Source organism: Somniosus microcephalus, chromosome 7 (genome assembly GCF_052327205.1).
Source record: "Somniosus microcephalus isolate GS21.2 chromosome 7, FLI_Smic_1.0, whole genome shotgun sequence".
Classification (NCBI taxonomy): domain Eukaryota; kingdom Metazoa; phylum Chordata; class Chondrichthyes; order Squaliformes; family Somniosidae; genus Somniosus; species Somniosus microcephalus.
In genome coordinates, this window is record NC_140993.1 from 33,594,786 (window position 1) to 33,620,394 (window position 25,609).

The 25,609-nt window shown below is 45.7% G+C and overlaps 1 protein-coding gene across 6 annotated transcripts in view; it reads right to left on the reverse strand.

The window, feature by feature from the left end:
* mtcl1 (microtubule crosslinking factor 1) overlaps positions 1-25,609 on the reverse strand; it is a 243,273-nt gene that overhangs the window by 38,097 nt on the left and 179,567 nt on the right. For 3 of the 6 annotated variants that reach the window (XM_085992380.1, XM_085992383.1, XM_085992381.1), the window contains 2 exons: positions 9,210-9,533; positions 3,419-3,498 (listed from right to left, as the gene is read on the reverse strand). In XM_085992380.1, the coding sequence (XP_085848506.1) occupies positions 3,419-3,498; positions 9,210-9,533 (404 nt within the window). The other 3 variants (XM_085992382.1, XM_085992386.1, XM_085992385.1) reach the window with 3 other exon arrangements.

Genomic DNA, 25,609 nt, shown 5'->3' on the forward strand with positions numbered 1-25,609 from the left:
ATCAGCATATCCTTCTATTCCTTTCTCCCTCGTGTGCTTATCCACCTTCCCCTGAAATGGATCTATGCTATTCGCCTCAATCACTCCCTGTGGTAGCGAGTTCCACATTTTTACTACTCACCGGGTAAAGACGTTTCTCTTGAATTCCCTATTGGATTTATTGGTGACTATCTTATATTTATGGCCTCTAGTTTTGGTCTCCCCACAAATGGAAACATTTACTCTACATCTAACCTATCAAACCATTTCATAACCTTAAAGGCCTCGATCAGGTCACCCCTCAGTCTTCTCTTTTCTAGAGAAAAGAGCCCCGGCCAATCGTGTCCTCGTCCGACATCCACGTGCACTTTTCTTGGGATCACTGGGGTTGTGAGCAGTTGCTGGACCTGAGCTGGATTTTGTTCCTTTACCTAACCCAGAGGTACAGACAACAATTCCAGCATCTATGCAGCTAACCCATCTGAGATCAGCTAACTCACTAAGCATTAGTGATCAAACCTGCGATCCCGCTTGTCTATAATGGGCTGTCTTTACCAACTGAAAACTGGGGGGAGGGCAGGCTAGGAAACGTGATAACTGTTGAGAGCTTTTGCTTTTTTTTTAACAGATTTGAACAAAAAGTGACATTCTTTCAATTTGCCCCTAAAATTAACGCAGATAATTCAGCCCAAAGTCTGTCAGCTGAGGTGATTTGTTGGAAGCATTTCTGCTCTCAGTTCTTTTTTTGTATTCGTTCCTGAGATGTGGGCGTCACTGGCAAGGCCAGCATTTATTACCCATCCCTAATTGCCCTTGAGAAGGTGGTGGTGAGTCGTCTTCTTGAGCCGCTGCAGTCCGTGTGGTGAAGGTACTCCCACAGTGCTGTTAGGGAGGAAGTTCCACGATTATGACCCAGCGACTATGAAAGAACAGCGATATATTTCCAAGTCAGGATGGTGTGTGACTTGGAAGGGAACTTGGAGGTGGTGGTGTTCCCATGCGCCTGCTGCCCTTGTCCTTCTAAGGTGGTAGAGGTTGTGGGTTTGGGAGGTGCTGACAAAGAAGCCTTGGCAAGTTGCGGCAGTGCATCTTGTAGATGGTACACACTGCAGCCACATTATGCCGGTGGTGGAGGGGGTGAATGTTCAAGGTGGTGGATGGGGTGCCAATCAAGCGGGCTGCTTTGTCCTGGATGGTGCTGAGCTTCTTGAGTGTTGTTGGAGTTGCACTCATCCAGGCAAGTGGAGAGTATTCCATCACACTCTTGACTTGTGCCATGTAGATGGTGCAAAGGATTTGGGGAATCAGGAGGTGAGACACTCGCTGCAGAACACCCAGCCTCTGACCTGCTCTTGTAGCCACAGTATTTAAGTGGCTGGTCCAGTTATGTTTCTGGTCAATGGTGACCCCCCCAGGATGTTGATGTTGGGGGATTTGGCGATGGTAATGCCATTGAATGTCAAGGGGCGGTGGTTAGACGCCCTATGGTTGGAGATAGTCATTGCTTGGCACTTGTGTGGCGCGAATATTACCTGCCACTTATCAGCCCAAGCCTGAATGTCGTCTAGGTCTTGCTGCATGCGGGCATAGACTGCTTCATTATCTGAGGAGTTGCAAATGAAACTGAACACTGTGCAATCATCAGCGAACATCCCCATTTCTGACCTTATGATGGAGGGAAGGTCATTGATGAAGCAGCTGAAGATGGTTGGGCCTAGGGCACTGCCCTGAGGAACTCCTGCAGTGATGTCCTGAGGTTGAGATGATTGGGCCTCCAACAACCACAACCATCTTCCTTTGTGCTAGGTATGAGTGATGAGTTTTTCCCCTGATTCCCATTGACTTCAATTTTACGAGGGCTCCTTGATGCCACACTTGGTCAAATATTGCATTGATGTCAAGGACAGTCACTCTCACCTCACCTTTGGAATTCAGCTCCTTTGTCCATGTTTGGACCAAGGCTGTAATGATTTGGTATTAAAAGCTTAAACAGGGTTGGGATGTAATGGAAACCTATTTTCAGTTTTAAATGTTGTCTGCCCAGTATAATCACAATGGATTGAAAGACATGTCAGGAAAACTTGAGGTGGAAGAATCATCTTTTTTCCTAGCTGATGTCAAAGAAACAAGACAATCCCAAAAATACATTCGGAAGAAAGTAAGCATCTAATCAAAAATAACAACAGAAAATGCTGGAAATACTCAGCAGGCCAGGCAGCATCCGTGGAGCGAGAAACAGAGTTAACGTTTCAGGTCTGGGACCCTTCATCAGAAGCATCTAATCAAATTTATTTTCCCTTACGAACATTCAAAACTGATGGACAGGAAAAGACCAGCTGGTCCATCAAGCCTGTTCCTTCGACTCTAATTTCTCCCAGTCCCTTCAGGAAGGAACTGATTCATGATGGCTCCACTGGCATCAGGTGACCTCTAGGAGCTTCTCCTTCTGACCATTATTCATGTATGAGTTGAGGCAGTGCGGTAGATTTTTATGTGTGGTGCCTATCGGGAAGGCAGCGTGATCAGGACCCATTTTGATGGTCAGGCCTCATATAAATCTGACGGGCAAGCTGCTGACACATTTCCCGTGCTACTTCTCAACTTGCCGATTGGGATGGGAGGGGAATCGTAAATCCAGCAACTCCTCTGAGATGGCCATTTCAACTTAAAGGGGAGGGCCAGGCGATTGTGAGGGGTGGGAGGCTCTGCAGAAGGTCCAGCATCAGGCGGGAAGATTTTTGAGGGGCCAGGAGATGCATTCATGCTCCTCCTGGCTCCACAAAAATCCGTAAAACCACTCACCTGTGGCAAGTCGGGAGTGGCCTCCGGTGCTCCCTTTAAGTACAGTACGTGATGTTCCGCCTGTTTCCCGGTGGCAGCTTTCCTATTTCCCAGCCTGGACCAGAATGGAAGCGGGGCAGATGTCAGTGGCAGCGGGGTGGCAATTCCTTTTTTTAAGCGTTTTCGATCTCGCCGCTGCCCCATTCGACGGGACGTTTGGGAGATCAATATTGGCCCTAGTGAGTGCTGGTATCGCAGCTGAACCCCAGAGTCCTGTCCTCACCTGATGTCCATAAATGTGCACTTTCCAGTGGGAGTCACAGTGGGCGCATTTTCCGGCCTGAGACCAGAGGCACTGAGAATCATAGAAAGTTACAGGAAGGAGGCCATTTTGGCCCATCGTGTCCGCGCCGGCCAACAAAGAGCTATCCAGCCTAATCCCACTTCCCAGCTCTTGGTCCGTAGCCCTGCAGGTTACAGCATCCCAAGTGCACATCCAAGTACTTTTTAAATGTGATGAGGGTTCCTGCCTCTACCACCCTTTCAGGCAGCGAGTTCCAGACCCACCACCCTCTGAGGCGAACTGTACAGTTTAAACACTGCTTGGAGAAGCAGCAAGCACTAACTGAACATCACACAACAAAACCTGATCGTGTACCTCTGAAGATTTGCTTTACGAGTTTCTTCTTCTTCTTGGAACTCAGCAGTGTCCTTCGTCTCACAAATTTCATTCAGAGCCTATAAAATGGAAAGAAGCACTTCAACAACTTTGCGTTTTACGCAGCGCTTTATTTTGTGGCGTATTGTTAGCATTTGCACCGTTACGCCCTATTGTTATGTCGCCTAATGTAAAAACACAGTCACCAACCACATTCCAGAGAAATCTGAACCCGCCACAATATCAATGTGCCAAATGGGGTATTACAGTAAGTGATGGTGAGTGCTAAATGTTCATCTGCTTATGAAACAGATCACTGCGGATGACCTGCTGAACAGCTGATCTTTCATGCTCATTGAGAAACAAAGGGACACAGCATCACCATGCAATGCATTGTGTGCCTTGAAATACAATATTATAAGCTGCTCAATCACACTTCATTAAATACTATAATCAGACAAGCTGAAAGGCATCTTTAATTTTATGATTGGGGCAGTTCAACTTGGTTACTTTGATGATATAATTAGCGCGTGGAAAAACAATTTGAAAATGTCATTCCTTGCTTCACAAGTTTTGGCTCTTTACTATCGGCAAATGTTGTTAACCAACAGCTTGCACTGGCATAGTGCCGGCAATGTCGCAACGTGTCCCAAGACACCTTGCAGCTGGGTGCCAGGCCTAAGGGGGAATTAGGTGGGGTGAAGGGCATGTGACCTAAAACACAGTCTACGAGGTAGGTTTTAAGGGAAGAATCGAAGGGAGGGAAAAATGCAGCAAAAGAAAGGGGGTTTGGGAGTAATTTCCTGAGCATGGAAGTGCGATGGTTGAAGGCCCTGCCACAGATGCTAAAGTGGTGGGAGGGGGAAGACTTACAGTAGTCCCAGTTGGAAGAGGGGAGATGGTAGACAGGGACGTAGTGTTGGAGGGGTTGTAAATTTAAGAGAGGGCAAGATCGTGGAGGGATTTGAGGACAAGGACGAGGATTTTGAAAACAATGGGCCGAGGGACAGTGGAGGATGGCAAAGATAAGATCAATAGGTGAGCAGGATTTTTGCAGAATAGAATATGGACAATGGAGTTCTGGATGATTTGGAGTTTATGTTAGGTGAAACTCATAAGGCCAGGAAAGAGGGCATTGGAAAAGTTGTCTGTCGGTGACAAAGTGTGGATGGGGGTTTCAATGGGCGTGGGGTGAAGTAGAGACAGAGATGGGTGATATTTCAGAGGTGGAAGTAGGCAGTGATCAATTGGATTTGGGGGGTGTTGAGGCTGTGTAGTGTTGGGTTGAGCTTGAGGGGGCATCCTGGAAGGGAGATGGGATCTGCTGACCAGGGTGAAAAGTTTCTGATGGCAACCAAACAGGATGCCTTTGCTCACAGTTGAGTTGTAGCTCATCCACAACTTGATGTCTGACAGATAGTCATTATTATTGCACTGCAACAGTCATTGAAGTGGGTAGGTAAAGCTGGGCATCAGCAGCACTCCCAACGCTGATGCAATGTTTTTGGTTAATGTTGCCGAGGGGTAACATTTCGATGAGGAATAGGAGGAGGCCAAGGGTGGAACCGTAGAATGCAAACAAAAACTGGTCACTCGCCAAAACCTGTTTCTTGAAGTTTAACCAGAAAGAATCCTTGTAATCAAATAAGGACCTGAGGCACGGGAGTGTTGCATCAAGGATAAGATGGAAAAAGGAATAACACCGAAGGATTGGAAATTAGAATACAAGGGGTAGAAGTTATGCTGCAGCTATACAAAGTCCTGGTTAGACCACACCACGAGTACTGCAAGTAGGTCTGGGCACTGCACCTTGGGAAGGATATATTGGCCTTGGAGGGAGTGCAGCGTAGGTTTACCAGACTGATACCCGGACTCCAACGAGAGATTACACAACTTAGGGTTGTATTCCCCAGAATTTACAAGGTTATGGGGTGATCTGATCGAAGTTTTCAAGATATTAAGGGGAACAGATAGGGTAGAGAGAAACTATTTCTGCTGGTTGGGGAGTCTAGGACTGGGGGGCATGGTCTAAAAATTAGGGCCAGACCTTTCAGGAGTGAAATTAGGAAACACTCCTACACACAAAGGGTGGTAGAAGTTTGGAACTGTCTTCCGCAAATGACAATTGATGCTAGATCAATTGTTAATTTGTGATTGATAGCTTTTTGTTAACCAATGGTATTAAGGGATATGGGCCAAAGGCAGAGTTGGAGTTGGATCACAGATCAGCCATGATTTCATTGAATGGTGGAACAAGCTCGAGGGGCTGAATGGCCTCCTCCTATTTATGTGTTCCTATGGCAGGAGGGATAATAACATCAATGTTACTTATAGTCTGACCCCAGAAAAGTTGTCACGTGGAATATTCCAACTGTGGTCATATTATTGTAATATGATAAATTCAACCATAAATACCAAAAGAAAGATTTCAGAAACCAGGTAATTTGGATCCGTAGCTTGCGATAACAATTGTCTATATAGTCATGCTGAAGAGTGACAGATTTGCCTGCAACATGATTTCAAAGGTCTGCATTGACAGGAGGCAGATGCGAGCTGAAGTATATTTTTGCCACTGTACATGGGCATATTGGGTTAAAAAAAAACATGAAGACATGCGATCATGACCTGAGTAGAAATAGACCTCTATTGGTGAGCCAAAATTGTAAAAAAAAATTTTTAAGTTTAACTAAATAGCAATAACTCCCCCCTCCCCTCAAGAAGGAATATCCTGTTATCTCTTCCCCCGCTCGAGAGGTGGAGCAGCTGCCACTGTGAGGCACCGCATCTAGATGTAGTCAACACACAGGCAGCCACTATCATGTGTGAGTTCCAGTTGAGGTTCTGATTAAAATGCAGCTCGGCATCCCAGTCCATTGCTGCTGCAGCTCACAGGAAGCAGCAACTCCCGCTGTCTGAGAGCTCCACGAGGCACATTTCTAAAGAGTTTCACCATTCCTTGACTAGGCCGCGGCAGGAACAGCTTGCGACAGCGAAGAACTTCACCTTCTGATTGCCCCTCTAGCCTTAGTTAATGCAACAAAAGCCGGTTGTGTGAAGTTAAGAACCATCCTATGGTTTTTTTGGGGGGGAAATTTACAGTAAATATACTTGAAAAATAAGAATTAAAATGGGAAATGATGATGGGGAGTGTCATGAATCTTACCATTCATGTAGAAATGACTCATGAGATAACACTGGGCGGCCAGCTGGTGGCGCCGTCCAAGGAAAGTATAAATACTCGGGCGTGGGCCCAGCTTGCTCAGGACGATTTTGTAACCAGGAACTAGTGATATAACTAGAAACTCATGGTTGTGAAACAGTTGATTAAAGCCTTGTTTTACTCAAACCAAGTGCTTAGTAGTTTTCTTACGTCAGAGAGGAAATGTCTTTTATTAAAAAAATGCTGACCACAATAGAACGGAATTTGTTTCTGTACAAAACTACAGGCAGAGGTCGAGAAATTCGGTTATCGCTGGCGTGGAAGTGGTGACATGTCTAGAAGATGAGAGGCCCGAGGCTTGATCCAAATTGGGCCTCAGGCCTCATCTCCATGATGCCGGCGAGCTGCGGACGCCACTCGGGCACCCCGATGCAGCTGAACTGGTCGGGGCCTTCCCGAAATGGTCTGGCTCGGACACTGAGGTGGCCCGCAGGTAAATCCTAGATGGGGAGGAAGGCGAATGGGAGGGAGGGGGGGCGAACGTGAGCCACCATCGGCCTGCAGTATTGCTGCAGGGCCAGGTGGAGCAGGAGCGTTCCAGCCGGCTCCAGGTCGAGGTAAATGAGATAGAGTCTTGCTCCTTCACTGGTAGCCTCCAGTTGCCGCTGATTTGGCCGCTGGAAATCCGGAAAAACTGAGCGGTGCTGCAGGCTCTGCCCAGCTTTTGCCGCATTTGGCATTGAGGTCCCGAAGCAGGCATTAGGCCCCTGATTAGCATATTCAAGGGGCCGAACACCTATTTTATGCGGGTGCCCCGAGCGCTTGGAAGTCACGGCTGTCAATTTGGCAGCCGCTGCACTTCCAGGGGGGCAACTGGGCGAGGCAGATCGCGCCCGGGAATTGGTCCCCTCGATGCGCATTTTGTGCCCAAAAAGCAGGCGCGGTGGGGACCAGTTTCTCCCCCAGCATTTTATTGTACAAATGGGGTGGTGCTGGCACTATACCCTCCTCACTGTGAGGCACTGTTTCACTGATTCTATTTCGCAGCGCAAAACCCTGCCTCACATTATGAAAAATCCATCGCAATTTACTTCAACGCACTAGGATTCTAGAGGGGCTATTGTTGGGCAAACGGCCTTGTGTGGTACAATGTATATCGAGCAGTCATTCCCTCCTTTGGGTAAAAACAATTTATGTTCTTTTGAAGAAAAAAAATGCGTCATTTTCCTCAATTTAATAATGAACCGGCTGCTGTAAAGCTTCAGCATTCCCAGCCAGGTGTCTGCTTTGACAATAGTTCAATCATGCAGCACCAAGTTATATGGCCCCACTTGCACCACTCTGTGCTCAGGTAAAGTGGATCTCTCTCTATGCATACTTAAAGGCATAAACAGAGCTCTGCTCACCGCTACACAACGGCAAAATACTGCGGATGCTGGAAATCTGAAATAACAACAGAAAATGCTGGAAATACTCAGCAGGTCAGGCAGCATCCGTGCAGAGAGAAACAGAGTTAACGTTTCAGGTCAATGACCCTTCGTCAGAACTCTGCTCACCGCTGTCTGAACGCCAGGGAAATGTTTAATGTTAGTTACTGCTCTGATGGCTCTTCAATAAAAATATCAGAGCTTTTTTAAACTATAAAAAGTCGCTCATGGGATGTGGGCGTCGCTGGCAAGGCCGGCATTTATTGCCCATCCCTAATTGCCCTTGAGAAGGTGGTGGTGAGCCGCCTTCTTGAACCGCTGCAGTCCGTGCAGTAGTTTGGTACAACTGAGTGGCTTGCTAAGTCATTTCAGAGTCAAACACGTTGCTGTGGGTCTGGAGTCACATATAGGCCAGACCGGGAAAGGACGGTAGATTTCCTTCCCTAAAGGACATTAGTGAACCAGCTGGGTTTTTGCGACAACCCAGTAGTTTCATAGTCACCATTACTGACAGTAGCTTTTTAATTCCAGATTTATTTAATAAACTGAAGTTAAATTCCCCAGCTCTGCCGGATCAGTAGTCCAGGCCTTTGGATTACCAGTCCAGCAACATAACCCCTATAAGCATGCCGGCTGAAGTAAGCTGCACCATATTACCGACTGCACACTTTCATGCAACAAGGAAACTCACATTAACTCAGTGGAGTCTGTAATCTAACTGGCCTACCTTGAAAAACATGTGGGGAAAAGTTGTTCCTTCAATATTGAGTGCAGCAAAATCTTTAAACAGTTATTTGTAAGTGGGTTTATGGTTTTGTTCTATCTAGCGCAGAGTAAAGCACCCCCCCCCCCCCCATGAAGTTGTAAAGAACACAGTTTAGTCAGTTGAAAGCATGCTTGCTGGAGTTTCAGAGAGGCTCAGTTCATGTTGTCAGGAAGGGATGAGTGGTCACAGAGGTCAGATGCAGCTTATGATGCAACATTATCATCATGTTATTCAAATACGTCACTGCACAGCTCCGCTTACAAACCTGGTAAAATGACATGGAATTCATTTTACTAGGAGGCTCCTGTAAATGATTTTAAAAATCCCTGTGAAAGAAATGGTGCATTGGTTAGTACAGCTATATACAGCAATATTTCTATTGTGTATATACCCGTTGACAGCAGATTCCGACTGGCTGATGTCATAGTTAGGACTAACCTCACCAATGCAGATTGCAAATTTTTTCTTCTCGCTTTCCAAGCTGCAAGGCTGAGGGACCTCGGCTTCACTTAATGAGTCAAGTGACAAGGCATCAAGGAACAAATTTGGAGGAGCGTGGAACCTGTCACCTTCCTTCAGAGCAAAGGATGCAGCATGTTCTCTGCATTGCTGTCCCTCAGATTCCAAGAAAGGCCTGCGGCCTTGTGAGCGACGGCTGTAAATGCTCCCTCGTGCCGGACATTGTCCGAAGGCCTCCAGCACTGGCTCCTGTTGGTCAGTGAAATGGCCTTCTCCTCTCCAGGGCTTGGCCTCTGTCTCAAGCTGTATTAGGAACACAAGAGGGTCGTTTCTAACAGGCAAAACTTTGAACAGCTGAAAATGAAATGGAAGCAGCTGCTGGGAATGTGGCAACACATTGTAATGGTCGCCACATGAATCACTGATACTCAGTTGCCACAAGAGCACAGTGGTTAGGATGCTCACAAGTTTGATTTCCATGCACTGACCTATGGTGGGTGTTTCCTCTATTCCAAGCAGGAGCACTGGAGGAGATGCAGAGGAGTTAACTTCACAGAAGCCCAGTACACAGAGGCTGCCAGAACGTTACAAGGACTATTTCTAATGCTCAAAGCGTCGCTCGTTATCGAATTGCATTGTGATCACTGTTTGTGGCAAAAGCTAGATTTAGGGTTGCCATGCTTTGCAAAGGCCAAAACCAGACGAGGGGCAGAGGAGGACATGAGATCACGGCTCAAGATCAGATGTTCGCTTTGTTGCTGATAAAAATGAATGCCTTAGTAACTTTAATAATGAAAGCCTCTGCATCACAAGCCACAAAAGTAACCGGAAATAATGGACCTTATTTTAATACCACATTTTTATGTTTAGAAATTTCCATAAACCCTACCCAAAAATCAGACTGCCCAGTTCAACGTCTCAACCCCAGGTAGATTACATAACGTAGGTATATTATTCTCATTCTAGCAAAGTAGTTCAACCTCCGCATACAAAGGAAATACGTTGTTGTTCAAAGGAAGAAAGACATTGTCCTTTTAGGGGGTTTGCGTCACAAATAGCCATCTTGGTCAGGCACTTTCCCCCTCTTCTGCTGTACATTAGACCTCGTCTTGAGTCATGCCTTGGTTCTTAGGGCAGAGGCCCCAAGTAGGAACAATGAAAGAATGCAACATTACACAGGAGAAATTTAACAGAAAGCTCCAAGCTCCATAAGGTTATAAAGGTAACCAAGGAGAAGGAACTTTGCATGTAGAGTCTGAATTAGGTTCAAAAGATGAGAAAGACCATATTTACCATGCTTAACAGTCTGATATTCTCCTTCATTCTAGTATCAACTTCCATTTACAATTGAGTTTCACCAAATATAGGAGCACAACTTCATCAACATTTTTGAACATTTTTTGGAAATTTAGGAACATTAGGTGGAACAAACCCATGATTTTATGATCAACCTTGATTCTACATTACCCAACCTCTGACAATATCTCGCAATCAATTCTCTTTCCAGATATATACCTAATTTCTTCCTGGATTCATCTATGCTGTGATATTCAGTAGACTTCCCTGATAGCACTCCACAACTCCAATTAGCCTTTATGTAAGAAAGTTTTCCTTCTCATTCCTATCTTACTAATTTTTAATGAAAACTGAAAATGCTGGAAACACTCAGCAGGTCAGGCAGCATCTGTAGAGAAAGAAACAGAGTTAACGTTTCAGGTCGATGGCCTTTCATCAGAACAGGCAGATGTTGTAGATGAACAGCTTTTAAGCAAGTGCAGAGCCAGGGAAAAGGGGGGGCAGGAAAATAACAAAAGGGGGAGGAGGCCTGTGATAGGGTGGAGGGCAGGAGGGATTAGATGACAAACAAGTGATGGTGCAAGGCAAAAGGGGGTGATAATCAGATAAGTATAGAAACAAAAGATGGGTTCAGAGGGGAGTAAATGGTCGCAGCAGAATAGCAGAAGGTGGGGTAAGCATGGAAAACCTGGCAAAGAGGAAAAGGCCATCATGCCCCGGGAATGTGGTGGAATAGAGTCAGGTAGACCCCAGGGCTGCGGACCACCACCCCCCTCCCCCCCACAGGAGGTCCCCACCCCAAGCACCAGCCCACACCTCCTCCACTCCCAGTGGCTCTGGAGCAGCCGTCCTCCAGAGAGAAAATCTAAGCAGTGGTTAAGGTCTAAAGTCGGTAAACTCAATGCTGAGTCCGGAAGGCTGTAAAGTGCCTAGCAGGAAGACGAGATGCTGTTCCTCGAGCTTGTGTTGAGCTTCATTGGAAGAGTGTAGGAGGCCAAGGACAAAGAGGTCAGGGTGCAAGTGGGATGGTAAATTAAAGTGGCAAGCAACCGGAAGCTCAGACTCATGCTTGCGGCCTGAAGACAGGCGTTCAGCAAAGCGATCATTCAAACTACGTTTGGTTTTCCCAATGTAGACGAGACCGCATTGTGAGCACTGAATACGGTATACTAAGTTTGAAGAAGTACAAGTAAATTACTGTTACACCCAGTAGGGGTGTTTGGAGCCCTGGATGGTGGGAAGGGAGGAGGTGATATTTTTAACCTGTATCTTCGAGTCCTTTGCCACAGTGAACAAGTTGCCTGGATTTACTTTTTCAGTCCCCATCCTAACCTCAAGAGATTTCATTTTAGTCATTGCACAGTCTCTTATTTTCAAAAAGCAACCCACCTTCCTTAACCTATTCGATCAAAGGAAGAGGCTTATAATGCTGCCAAAAAGAGTAGTAAGCCTGAGGATTGGGAGGGTTTTAGAATTCAGCAAAGGAGGATCAAGAAATTGATAAAGAAAGGGAAAATAGAACCTGAGAGTAAACTAGCGAGAGATATAAAAACAGACTGTAAAACCTTCTATAGGTATGTAAAAAGGAAAAGATTAGCAAAAGTAAATGTGGGTCCCTTACAGGCTGAAACAGGATAAATTATAATGGGGAATAAGGAAATGGCAGAGAAATTAAACAAATACTTCGTGTCTGTCTTCACGGAAGCAGACGCAAAAAACTTCCCAGAAATAGTGGACAACCAAGGGTCTAGCGAGAATGAGGAACTGAAAGAAATTAGTATTAGTAAAAAAGTAGTATTGGAGAAATTAATGGAGAAAGCCGATAAATCCCCTGGACCTGATGACCTACATCCTAGGGTTTTGAAAGAGTTGGCTACAGAGATAGTGGATGCATTGGTTGTCATTTTCCAAAATTCCATAGATTCTAGAAGGCTTCCCGTGGATTGGAAGGTAGCAAATGTAACCCCACTATTTAAGAAAGGAGGGAGAGAGAAAACGGGGAACTACAGACCAGATAGCCTGACATCAGTAGCAGGGACAATGCTAGAATCTATTATTAAGGACTTGGTAACAGGGCACTTAGAAAATAATAATAGGATTGGGCAGAGTCAACACGGATTTATGAAAGGGAAATCATGTTTGACCAATCTATTAGAGTTTTTTGAGGTTGTAACCAATAGAATAGATAAGGGGGAACCAGTGGATGTGGTGTATTTGGATTTTCAGAAGGCATTCGATAAGGTGCCACACTAGAGGTTATTAAACAAAATTAGGGCTCATGGGATTGAGGGTAATATACTAGCATGGATTGAGGATTGGTTCCCTTAATGTTCAAAAATCTATCACTCTCTGTCTTGAATATACTCAATGACAGTGCAACCACAGCTCTCTGGGGTAGAGATTCTCAACCCTTTCAATGAAGAAATTTCTCCTCATCACAGTCCTAAATGGCTGACACTTATTCTGAGACAGTGACTCCTAGTTCCAGACTCCCCAGCCAGGGGAAACATCCTCCCTGCATCTACCCTGTCAAGCCCCTTAAGCATTTTATATGTTTCAATGAGATCACCTCTCATTCTTCTAAACTCTATGGAATATAGGCCTAGTCTACTCAATCTCTCTTCATAGGACAATCCCCCCATCCCAGGAACCAGTTTGGTGAACCTTCGTTGCACTCCCTCTATAGCAAGTATATCCTTCCTTAGGTAAGGAGACCAAAACTGTACACAGTACTCCAGGTGTGGTCTCACCAGGACCTTATATAATTGTAGTAAGACTTCTTATACTCCAATCCCTTTGCAATAAAGGCTAACATACCATTTGCTTTCCTAATTGCTCACTGTACCTGCATGTTAACTTTCTGTGATTCGTGCACAAGGACACCCAGGTCTCTCTGAATACCAGCATTTCCCAATCTCACCATTTAAAAAATACTGCGGGGGAAATTCAGTATCGCCCCATTTGGGGCACTAGCTTTTGGAAGCTGGGAAACTTAGCGCCAGGCACTAATGATTCCCAGCTTTTGCAAAATTCAGTGTTTGCGCTCCAAGAAGGAAGTGGAACGCTAAATCAAGGGCTCCACTTCCTTCTTGGAGGGCGAAAGGACACAGGTGGGGTGGTAGTGGTGCAGCGCTGCTGCGATCCGAGGCTCCTTCCCTCCCTTAAAGGGAAGGGCCATCATTGCAGGCTCTGCATTGGGACCAGTTAGCTGGTCCCCGACAGCAGCCACGGTCCGGCCTGATCAGTCCCATGTACACCAGCAGAGTGCCGGGCGGATCAATCGCGGCCCAGGAGGAATGGAAAAAAATCAATTGCAACGTTGTTAAAATTTTTCTCCTACCTGCGTCAACATCCCCTTTTATTTGTGCCTCCGAAGTTCTCAGCCTCGCGAACAACGCCTCCTGCAGTGTTGTCCCCCGACCGGGTCTGGGGCGCTACCAGGGCGATGCGCACGGCAATGACGTCACGATCTCTGGGCGCAGGAGATCGTGACGCTAGTGGTTACCATTGCCGCAAACCTCCACATCAATTTCGCAGGCGTCGGTACTATCACCGCGCCCGGTCACAAAGCCGGGAGCGCCCCGATACCACCCCCAGAGGCACTAATGGGAGGCGCTAAGGTACCGAATTTCTCCACCATTCTGCTTTTCTATTTTTCCTACCAAAGTGGATAACTTCACACTTCTCCACATTATATTCCATCTGCCATGTTCTTGCCCACTCACTTAACCTGTCCATATCCCTTTGCAGCCTCTTTGCGCCCTCCTCACAGCTTACTTTCCCACCTAGCATTGTATCGTCAGCAAACTTGGATACATTACACTCGGTCCCCTCATCTAAGTCGCTGATATAGAACCCTGTTCACTGAACCCTGTTGGTAGGTCGCTATCATCTCTGCAACTACTGTTTACTTAATGCATTAACACTTGCCTGGCTCTTTTATTGTCAATGATCATTATGAAAACTGCAGCCACTGTTAAAATTATGCATATGTTTTAAAAGAAAAAAATATATGAACATACAAAATTGACGGGCAGGAAAAGATCAACTGGTCCATCAAGACTGCCCCTCACCACGATGGTCGGACCTGAAAGTCCTTATAATCCAAACATACAACTTGAAAGCACAAGCAGCAGAAAGGTTTTCTAGTGAAAAGCCGGTAAACATTAAAGGCGCAAAATTAGGCTGCTTTGCGCCTGCCATTAGTGCCTCCATGGGGCGTTAACGGGGCTCAAATGGTTTTTTTTCACCCGGGTGCGGCGATATTAGCGCTTCGCGCTAAATTGGGCCGGGTTTTTGCGGAGGCGCTGAGTTAGCGCCTCGCTCCTGTAGGTACTGCCCCGCTCAGCCGCGCTGGGCGATTATGACATCATTGCCGTGCGCAGCGCCCCGTTGCTCACCGTCTGGCGCTAACAATGACAGCATCAGCTGTCGAGTGGCAGTCGGGAGTCGGCTCCGCGCGCGCTATTTAAAGGCACCGTCTTGGGGAAACTTTTTTGTCGGCCATAACTCTGCTGAGACATTGTTAGACAAGCTGCTGAACGTATCCAATTCCACATCGCTGAATCAAGCAGCCCTCTCACTCTCCCTTGCAGCAGCCATGGCACAAAGCTGCCTCAGTCACTGAGAGGTCGCACTCAAGAGCAGCAATGCTGATAATGAGCAGCTGCAGCTTGAATTGACCTCCCCTTTAAGAGCTGGAATAAGCGAGAGTTGAGGCTTGAAGGCTGATTTCTGAATGCAAGTGAGCTGAAAGTGGGTAGCGCTCTGGCAATAGCACCCCTGCAGTGCTCCACTCAGACCATTAGCGCCTCATTTACCGCCCCGCTTCACTCCTGGGGCGAAAACACCCAAATTTTGCAACATTTTTTCAATGGATTTTGCCGGGCGCTAACTTTGCAAAACGTTAAAAGGTAGCGCCCCACACTGAATTTCGCAACCGTAGCATCTCCCCACCCACCCACAGGTTTCACTCTGGCCACTTGTGGAAAACAAAATCCTGCCGACTTTGCTTCCATTGCTGGAAATGTGGTTTAAACGCTGGAAACTGTGACAGAGTATTTTATATATTCAAGTTGCATTGCTGTTGGAATGTGCATCCATTCTTTTAGCTTTAGACTGGCAAAGGCAAGTGAGAGACGTGTAGAAAATAAAAGGCTATTAAAAAAAAAATCTGTTCATATTAAACCAATATTATCTTCCTCAGGTTATTATTAATGTTCTCTGTATCTGAAGAAATGTAAGCAGGGAGCTCACGTCTCAATTACAGTGAGGCCCTGACGGAGACAGGATTGGGAAGAGTTTCCTCATGGAAAGATCAGCCAAGTGCTGGGCTTACCACTCCCCCTTCTTTGCTCTCAGGAAGAGGAATGCTTGTTTGTGTTTCTGAACCAACTAGCTTTTCCACGAGAGATTCAAATTCTGGAGTGAACGGTCATGAAGAATGGGCGATTCAACCCACTGCAGCACTGCTTTTCGTAGCTCAGCATTGCTACGCCAGGCAGAGCACAATGCACTAACAATGCCGTATTAAAGCACCCAGATCGCAAGCCCAAATTTCTTAACAGGAACGTGCCAAATATATAATCTTTTACAGTAGCATTAGCTTCATAAGCACGAAAGTGCCCAACTCCTGTCCAAGTTTTTTAAGACACTGACTAAAGCAAGCTGCCTTCAGAGAAAACCAATAGACCTTAAAAGCTCTGGAGACTGAATACCCCAGACAGTGACACCATTATATTGTTTTGAACAACTCCCATCTGTTAAGAACACGGGTTCTGACACAGGATTCACATTTAAACACAGCGAGCCCCGTTCAACGGCCAGCCCTGTGTCACTTCCCACGAGGCCTCGCTTTGTGTTAAATGGCTATGATACAACACAATCACTGACTAAGATATTCAGGGTCTAAAGCAGCTTCATAAATTGTCGATTTTTTTCATGAAGGAAGCTCGCTTTCATCTTTATTCTACAGCTACTGTTTGGTTACCCTCAAAACAATCCCTCCCCCCCCCACCCCGCCAAACACTGAAGCACAATCCCTGCTATTAAAAATAATTGTCTTTCTCCACACACAGTCCCTCAGCTGTCAGTGGTTCTGTATGGTAACAAAGGGGGTTGTGGTCAAAATATTTCATTATCAAACAGGGGCAGGCAGAGAACTGATCCACATCAGACATCCTTTAATCCACAAAGACTAATGGTGCAGGAAGTTGACTGTAGACCGACTACATGATTACACTGCTGCTCCCTCTCTGTGTATTACAAACCAGATACTGGAAACCAGAAAACTCTACTATATTATTCATCGAAACTTTTTCTTTTAAATTAGATTTCTAACTGCAGGATCTTGTGCTTCTAGAAGTTTCTATCTAATACTTCAACATATCTCTGCCAGATGTTTCCAGCCACATTCTAGAGCAATGCTGAGCTTCTGAAAAGTGACATTTTTCACATTCCTGACTGTCAATTGAACCGGCCTCTGCATTAGCACTTTCACACTTCAGTTCTCCGTGAAGGGCTAGCGTCAACAAATTTGCAGAAATATCAAAAGCTAAAAGTGCGGATGTAGAAAATCTGGAAATGAACAACAGGTTAGTCAGCATCCGAAAGAGAAAAGATAGGCCAACATTTCAGTGACCTTCATCAACTCTGCAGTTCCAGCATTTTCTGTTTCCATTGAAGATGAATCATCCATTTTGTAACCTACATACTGCAATCCGAGCCAACAAGTTAGTCATAAATCAAAGAGCAGCGGTGCTGAGCTCTTGTTAGTTTAAGGCTATGTCACTATAAGTGTATAGTTTTGCATGTGCTCTGATTTTAGTTTCTGTGTTGGTTTTGATGTTAATTTATTAATGATGAGGCCAGTCCTGATATCAAGGTACCTGAATATTGGTATTTAAGTGGAGGGTTATTTTGAATGTATTTTGTAACCTCCATGTGATGGATGTGCATTTCCAAATGAAACAGGTGTGACAGTACTGTCAGACTGTCTATGCTCTATTAGCAAATGGCTCAGGAAACCATCTGGTTCCCTGTGACATTCTATCTCCTGTTTGGTTCTGTTGTCATCTTCCATCTGTTGTTTCTCCGTCTTTGTCTCTAGGCCACTCCCAACTCTACTGTCTTAAGAGTGTGCAATATATTATGGCAATTATATCATCTGACAGCACTAGGTATGGTTGGGTCCTGGTCCCCTCCCTGTGCTGACTCTAGACTAGACCTTTTAAATGCCTAGACGGATAGCAACTGAGGATCTGGCCTTGAAGGGGTTTTGACAGTTTTTCAAACTGGCCGGGTAGTCGAGTAAAATCGACCGGGTTACTTACCCGCCAATGTCCCGCCATCTTCAATTTTAAGCTGTTCTTCTGAGCAGGCAGCAAAGGCACCTGCCTGAAACCGGTGGGGTCCTTCTTTCAATAAGCGGATCAAGGTCCCCAACCGCGGGGAAGCCGGTGTGGCTTTCTCCTCTGGTAAAGTCAAGTGAGAAGAGGATCGCAACCAATAGAGGTCATTCAAGATAAAATTTTACTTGCCTCTGTGCGGCCTGGAGGAGCAGAAGTGCTCCTCCAGGCCCCATAAGGAAAGTTTAGGCCTCACTGCTCCAGACTTCCCCTCACCTTCTGTACTGTGAGACCTCTCCCCCTCCCCCTCCTCTCACACTTACTTGAGTGCCAGCGGGCGGCCAAAGGCCACATTGAATCTCTGTAGGCCAGCAGTCGCTTCCCGTCCTGTTCTCGCTCATTCCGGGCGGGAAGACAGCCAGTAGCACGTTGATGAGGCCCAGTGGTTCTGATCCTCTTTTTACTTGACTTTACCTGGCGGGAAAAGATTAGCTTCCCCACTCAGGTCAGAGTTAAAAATCGTGGTCGGGGGCCCGGTGACATCATCTGACGCCAAGATGCATATTTAAAGAAGGACCCCACTGGTTCAGCTGGGTGCTTTTGCTGTCTGCTCGGTAGATCAGGTTAAAATTGAAGATGGCAGGGTCCAGGTGGGTCATCGGCAAGTGACTCACCCGGTCAATTTTAACTGCCTGCACGCCCAGTTTCCAATGGGAAAGTAGGGTTAAAATTGACCCCAAGATTGTTACTGTAATATATAGATGTTATTCTGCTGTGGGCGGGAATCTAACTGAAACCGACGGTTTCCTAGGCAGAAACCCGGAGGCAATTAATATTCCTCCCCTTATGTCTGAATGCAATTGTTGTCTACAAATATAACTTCCTCTTGTCATGCTTTTTTTGCTTATACTTTTGTGTCAATTTTTCCCCACAGTGAATTCCTATGTTAACATTTTACATGTGAACTTTCACCATCATGGTAGGTTGATGAGCCAATTGATTCACTCAATATACGTTCTCAAAAAACTTTTGGGGCACAATTTTTTTTCTCAGTAACTGAAATTTTCAATGTCGAAAGTAAAATTTTAAAAACAAAATCAAAAGAATCGAAACATTACCTATTTCGCCATACATGATTAAATATATCAACGGAATTATTTTTGTGACTCTGTTAGCTGAAGGTAGATCCTGTAGATTGAACATGTGCGGTGTGCGCAGCTTTCCAGGATGCATCAGTAGCATTTCACCTGGCCAAAAGATAGAAATTCGTGTGTTTAGCGCCAATGTCGTTCAGAGCTCTACCGCCAGCTCATGGCAGTTCCAGCGCCGCACGCCATATCCGTGTTGCCGGTAGCGCTGCCAGTAAACTCGATCGCCAGGGACGTCACAATCACGGATATCATGACGTCAGTGAGTGTGCAACGCTCACTTGATGCCTGATCTCCCAACTTCATTTTGGCTATTGAACTTACCAGCTGGAGAAAGCAAGGACAGGTTGAGGTGGCGCGCAGCAGCAGGAAGCCGGCTCCAGTGACGCTACTTAAAGAGATCCTCTCCAATCACTCGCACCTGACAGGGTTTTGAAGTATAAGTGGCTGTGTGCTACTTCCTGCTACTGGAGAGTTTTCTTTATTCATTTCAAGGTTATTTGGTATCGGAGTGTTGTGGCAAGTACAAAACTCCATTATTATTTCTGAAAAGCTTCAACCTACAACACTTGCTAAAAGTCATGGGGGCTGTACTGGCAGTGGAGCTTGCCCTCCAGGATCTACGGCGGAGGGAGCGGAGGCAGCGAGACAATCGGCCTTCTGGACGGGCTGTCCGTGACCGGCTCATTAGACTCTGAGTCGCATGAATGAAACCCCAGATCCCTGTAACTCACCACATCCTCATCATACCATCCCCGTCTCATGCCATATCATAGAAACATAGAAGATAGGAGCAGGAGTAGGCCATTCGGCCCCTCGAGCCCGCTCCGCCATTTAATGAGATCATGGCTGATCATCCAAATTCAGTACCCTGTACCTGCTTTCTCCCTATATCCCTTGATCCCTTTAGCCTCAAGAAATATATCCAACTCCTTCTTGAATATATTTAATGAATTGGCCTCAACTGCCCTGTGTGGCAGAGGGTTCCACAGGTTCACCACTCTCTGGGTGAAGAAATTCCTCCTCATCTCTGTCCTAAATGGCTTACCCCTTATCCTTAGACTGTGACCCCTGGTTTTGGACTCCCCCACCATCGGGAACATCCTTCCTGCATCTAGTCTGTCTAGCCCTGTTAGAATTTTATAAGTTTCAATGAGATCCCCTCTCATTCTTCTGAACTCCAGCGAATATAAGCCCAATCGACTCAATCTCTCCTCATACGTCATTCCTGCCATCCCAGGTATCAGTCTGGTGAATCTTCGCTGCACTCCCTCCATGGCAAGAACATCCTCCTTAGTGTTAGGGGGATTAAATACGTGGGGTTACAGGGATAGGGTGGGATATGTGTTGGTGTAGGGGTTACGGGGATCGGGTGGGATATGTGTCGGTGCAGGCTCGATGGGCCGAAATGGCCTCTATCTGCACTGTGTGGGTTTCTGTGATTCTGTGATCCTTCCTCAGATAAGGCGACCAAAACTGCACACAATACTCAAGGTGTGGTCTCACCAAGGCCCTGTACAACTGCAGCAAGACATCCTTGCTCCTGTACTCGAATCCTCTTGCTATGAAGGCCAACATACTATTTGCCTTCTTAACCGCCTGCTGCACCTGCATGCTTACCCTCAGCGACTGGTGCACAAGGACACCCAGGTCTCGTTGCACTTCCCCTTCTCCCAATCTATTGCCGTTCAGATAATAATCTGTCTTCCTGTTTTTGCCACCAAAGTGGATAACCTCGCATTTATCCACATTATACTGCATCTGCCATGCATCTGCCCAATCACCCAACCTGTCCAAATCATACTGGATTTTCTCTGCATCCTCCTCACAGCACACATGCACACCCAGCTTTGTGTCGTCTGCAAACTATCACAGCATCCTCCTGGGCGCAAAGGTGAAATGAGAGAGACCACAAAATATTCCAAACACAATTAATAAATTTATGTGTAAATAATTGCACACATCACAGAAATTATAATAACCAATGACTCTTGTGCCTGCCACAGTTGAATAGCTGTCATTGTGTGCAAGGTGTGGGTGCCAGTGTTGCTAGGTAGAGAATGTTGGTGGGTGAGTGCTGGGGGTATGGTGCATTGAGCAGTGTGTGAAGCTTGTGGTACAGATGGTGGTATGTAGCATTTGTTGTAGCTTGTGGTACAGATGGTGGTGTGTAGCATTGTGTGTGAGTCCTGGGGACCACAGTGCTGCCCATGACGTGGTGTGCCACCTCCCTACACATAGTCCGGCAGACTTGTGATGAGGCCAGGGCCTACTGTCAGTTGGCCTTCTCTCCACCGCTAAAACCAATGCCTCCAAAGCTTCATCGGAAAACCTCCGGGCTCTCTCCCTGGAGTGGCGATCTGCCATCAGGATTTGTAAATAAGTGCTCCTTCTCCTTGTCCGTGCCCAACTTTCCCGCAATTCCATATTTGAATCTCTCTAATCAGGTTTCCGCCCCACCACAGTACTGAAAAAGCTCTCCTTTGTGACTGTGACAAAGGTAAACTATCCCTTCTCATCCTTTATGACTTGTCTGCAGCCTTTGACACGGTTGACCACTCCATCCTTCTCTAACGCTTCTCCACCATCGTCCAGCTGGGTGGGACTGCACTTGCCTGGTTCCATTCTTATCTATCTAATCATAACCAGAGAATCACCTACAACGGCTTCTCTTCCCACTCCCGCATCGTTACCTCTGGTGTCCCCCAAGGATCTATCCTTGGCCCCCTCCTATTTCTCATCTACATGTTGCCCCTTGGTGACGTCATCCAAAAAGACAACGTCAGTTTCCACATGTACGCTGATGACACCCAGCTCTACCTCACAACCTCTTCTCTTGACCCCTATATGGTCTCTAAATTATCAGGTTGCTTGTCCGACATACAGTTCTGGATGAGCATACATTTTCTCCAATTAAATATTGGGAAAACCGAAGCCATTGTTTTCGGTCCCTGCCACAAACTCCGTTCCCTAGCCACTGACTCCATCCCTCTCCCTAACATGTGTCTGAGGCTGAACCACACTGTTCGCAACCTTGGTGTCATATTTGACCCTGAAATGAGCTTCCAACCACATATCTGCAGCATAACAAGGACCGCCTACTTCCACCTCCGTAACATCGCCCGTCTCTGCCCTTGCCTCAGCTTATCCGCTGCTGAAACCCTCATCCATGCCTTTGTTACCTCTAGACTTGACTATTCCAACGCACTCCTGGCTGGCCTCCCACATTTCACCCTACGTAAACTTGAGGTCATCCAAAACTCGGCTGCCCGTGTCCTAACTCGCACCAAGACCCGTTCACCCATCACCCCCTGTGCTCGCTGACCTACATTGGCTCCCGGTTAAGCAGCGCCTCGATTTCAAAATTCTCATCCTTGTTTTGAAATCCCTCCATGGCCTCACCCCTTCCTATCTCTGTAATCTCCTTCAGCCCCACAACCCCCCCGAGATATCTGCGCTCCTCTAATTCTGCCCTCTTGAGCATCCCTGATTATAATCGCTCCACCATTGGTGGCCGTGCCTTCTGTTGCCTAGGCCCTAAGCTCTGAATTCCCTGCCTAAACCTCTCCGCCTCGCTACCTCTCTTTCCTCCTTTAAGATGCTCCTTAAAACCTACCTCTTTGACCAAGCTTTTGGTCACCTGCCCTAATTTATCCTTATGTGGATCGGTGTCAAATTTTTTGTCTTAAAATACTCCTGTTCAGCGCCTTGGGACGTTTTACTACGTTAAAGGCGCTATATAAGTACAAGTTGTTGTTGTTGTTGTCCTGTTGAGGCAGCTGCACACCCAACAATGCTGAGAATGAGGTGCTACAGCATCACTGAACCTCCCTTTTAAGAAGTGAAAAAAGCCTGTGGCAATCATTACTTGCGTTTAGACTGCCCCCGATATTGGTCCATCTTTTCAGTGTAACACCAATGAGCTTGGGTTTTTAGACGAGAATCATGACTGCAATCATTTTAACGAGGAGTCTCTAACAAAATCTATTTCGTTATTTTCAAAAGTACTTGAAGAAAAGTTTAATTCAGACACAATTTTTTTTGACTGCTTAGTAAAATAGAGAAGAGGGGCTGATTATAGTCTCTTTAGTGGCCTGTTTTTTTGGCGTGACGGGGTAGTAGCAAGGTGAAGGTGAAACTGGAGGACTTACCACCCCGTTTCTGCTGACATGTGGCTTGCCACGTTCTTGGCATGTGCGGGGAAATAGGCATCTGGGGCTCCTGCTGGAAGCAGCAGGGGCCTCATTAATGTATGACGCCCCTATGACGTACATACGACCAGGATGCAATTTTGAATCGAGAGTGCATCATGCTTGACATGAATCTTGTCATTCATGTGAAAATGACTTATGTAATAATACTGGGCGGCCTGCTGGTGGCGCTGTCCAGGGAGAGTATAAATACTTGGGCATGGGCCCAGCTTGCTCAGGACATTCTTTAGCAGGAACTAGTGAAGGACACAACTAGATCTCCATGTTGAAAAACAGTTGATTAAAGCCTTGTTTAATATTCAGACCAAGTGCCTAGTAGTTTTCTTATGTCAATGCTCATTCTGCGCAAGGCCCACCCACTAGAAGTGTCAAAAAAGCAGCCGAACCAGCATTCCTAAAAGGAACTGCTGAAGACTGTTGCTAAACCGCCGCAGGTGAGCGTTAAAAACTTTGAGCACCCCCACTCCACCCTATTGCCTGACCCTCCCATTTAGATCGTAACCGGTGGCTTGGCTCCATGGAGGAAACCACTGGAGCTCCCTCCATCCTGTGCATTCCCCATGGCCAATTTTACTGTCGGTCGCTCCGTAAAATAAAACTGGTGATCTTCCAGTGCTAAACAAATGCTGAAAAGGTCGCTCGCTGATTTTATTTTAATGAGAGCCAACCTCATACATGCGTGGTGGTGTTGTGGTTCTGTTACTGGACCAATAAACTAGAAAAGGTAAATTCAAATTCCACCATGGCAGTTTGAGAATTTGAAAAGTAAAAGTAAAAGCTGTCGGACTATCGTAAAAACCCAAATGGTTCACTAATGTCCCTTAGGGAAGAAAATGTGTCATCCTTACCCAGTCTGGTCTATGTGTAAATCCAGTCCCACACCAACTGCAATCTGAAGTGGCATAACAAGCCACTCAGGTTTATCAAACCGCCCTCAGTGATTAAAGTAGGCAGTCCCCCACCACCTTTTCAGGACTAATAGGAACGGGCAATAAATACTGGCCTTGCCAGCAACACCCATATCCTGAGAAAGAATTTAAAAATAGAGTAAACAGCCATTTGTGCCATTTCTCCAGGGTTTCCGACAATCTTCCACTGAAGTTATAAATGGAGAGCAGTAGAATCCCCGTGGAAATTACTGACGCATATATCGAACTCCAACTGGTGCATCGTGCATGTAATCTTATGGTGCATTCTCAGCTTTTGAACAGGTATCTCTGTGCCTTTCTCTGTCTTTAGTCTCTGGTTCTGTCTTACAGTTATAAGAAAATGTAAATATTCTCATTACTATAAACACAACACAAGTAATAATTAGAACTTTTAAAATTCAACTCACTTGTTTAATTATTTGAAAAAATAATGCAAATTAGGATAAAGAAAGACACTCTGTGTGTCTCTCCCTGTTTCTTTATGCCTGATAGCTGTTAGTAATTCAAATGTTTACATTTCCTAACTAATCGACAAAACTCAGGTGACAATCAAAGGCTATCTGGTTAACATAACGCTGATGATAATTAGAGGTAGTTTGCTTCTAAATCAAATCTTTTTTTGAAAATGAACTCAAATTAGGATTATGCCATTTCTCACGGGTTTGCGCCAATCTTCTGCCAATCAGGAGAACCTCCATGGAAATTCTACTCCTCTGTCTCTCTCAGCTTAATGCACCTTCTGAAGAACACAAAATAAAAGCTACAACAGGTGTGTAATAAGCAGTCATTTTCTTTCTCACTCTCATGGACACAAGCAAAGCCTGTTTAAAAAATACACAGTCCTTTTTTTAAAAAGTACAATTTAAAACTTACTTGAATAACATTTTTGAATTTTGTCTTCTACCTTTTCTTTCAATTATGAGTAAAAACTAAACGGATTCTGATCAATACTAAAGAAGAATATTCCAGCAGATCTGCTACTGAATGGTATTAATGCATCCTGGGAAATCAAGCACACTGCACATGCTCAGATTGTACTTAGGAATATAGAAATTGTTAGACGAAATAAGACTCAGATCCACCTAGTTCGCCTTCTACCATCCTGGTAGTTGCATGACACAATGATAATTCAGTCGCTTGGTACAATCCAAATTCAGCTTATGGCATCACAGCTCTGGGCAAAAATATCAAGCCAAGTGTTTTAGGAAGGACTGAGGTCTTCAAGGAAAATCTTTAATGAAGGGATTAAAAGACACAAAAGACAATTCAGTGGTTAAGTTTAATCATGCTATTGTGAACTATGTTTAAGCCCTTATTTTGGACATTAGAAATTTCAATTACTGAGAAAAAATTGGTGGCAGAAAAAGTTTCAAAACGCATTTTGAGCAATCACCTAGTGGTAAGAGTTATAGTCTGACAAGTTTGTATAGGTGGTTTCCATGATAAATG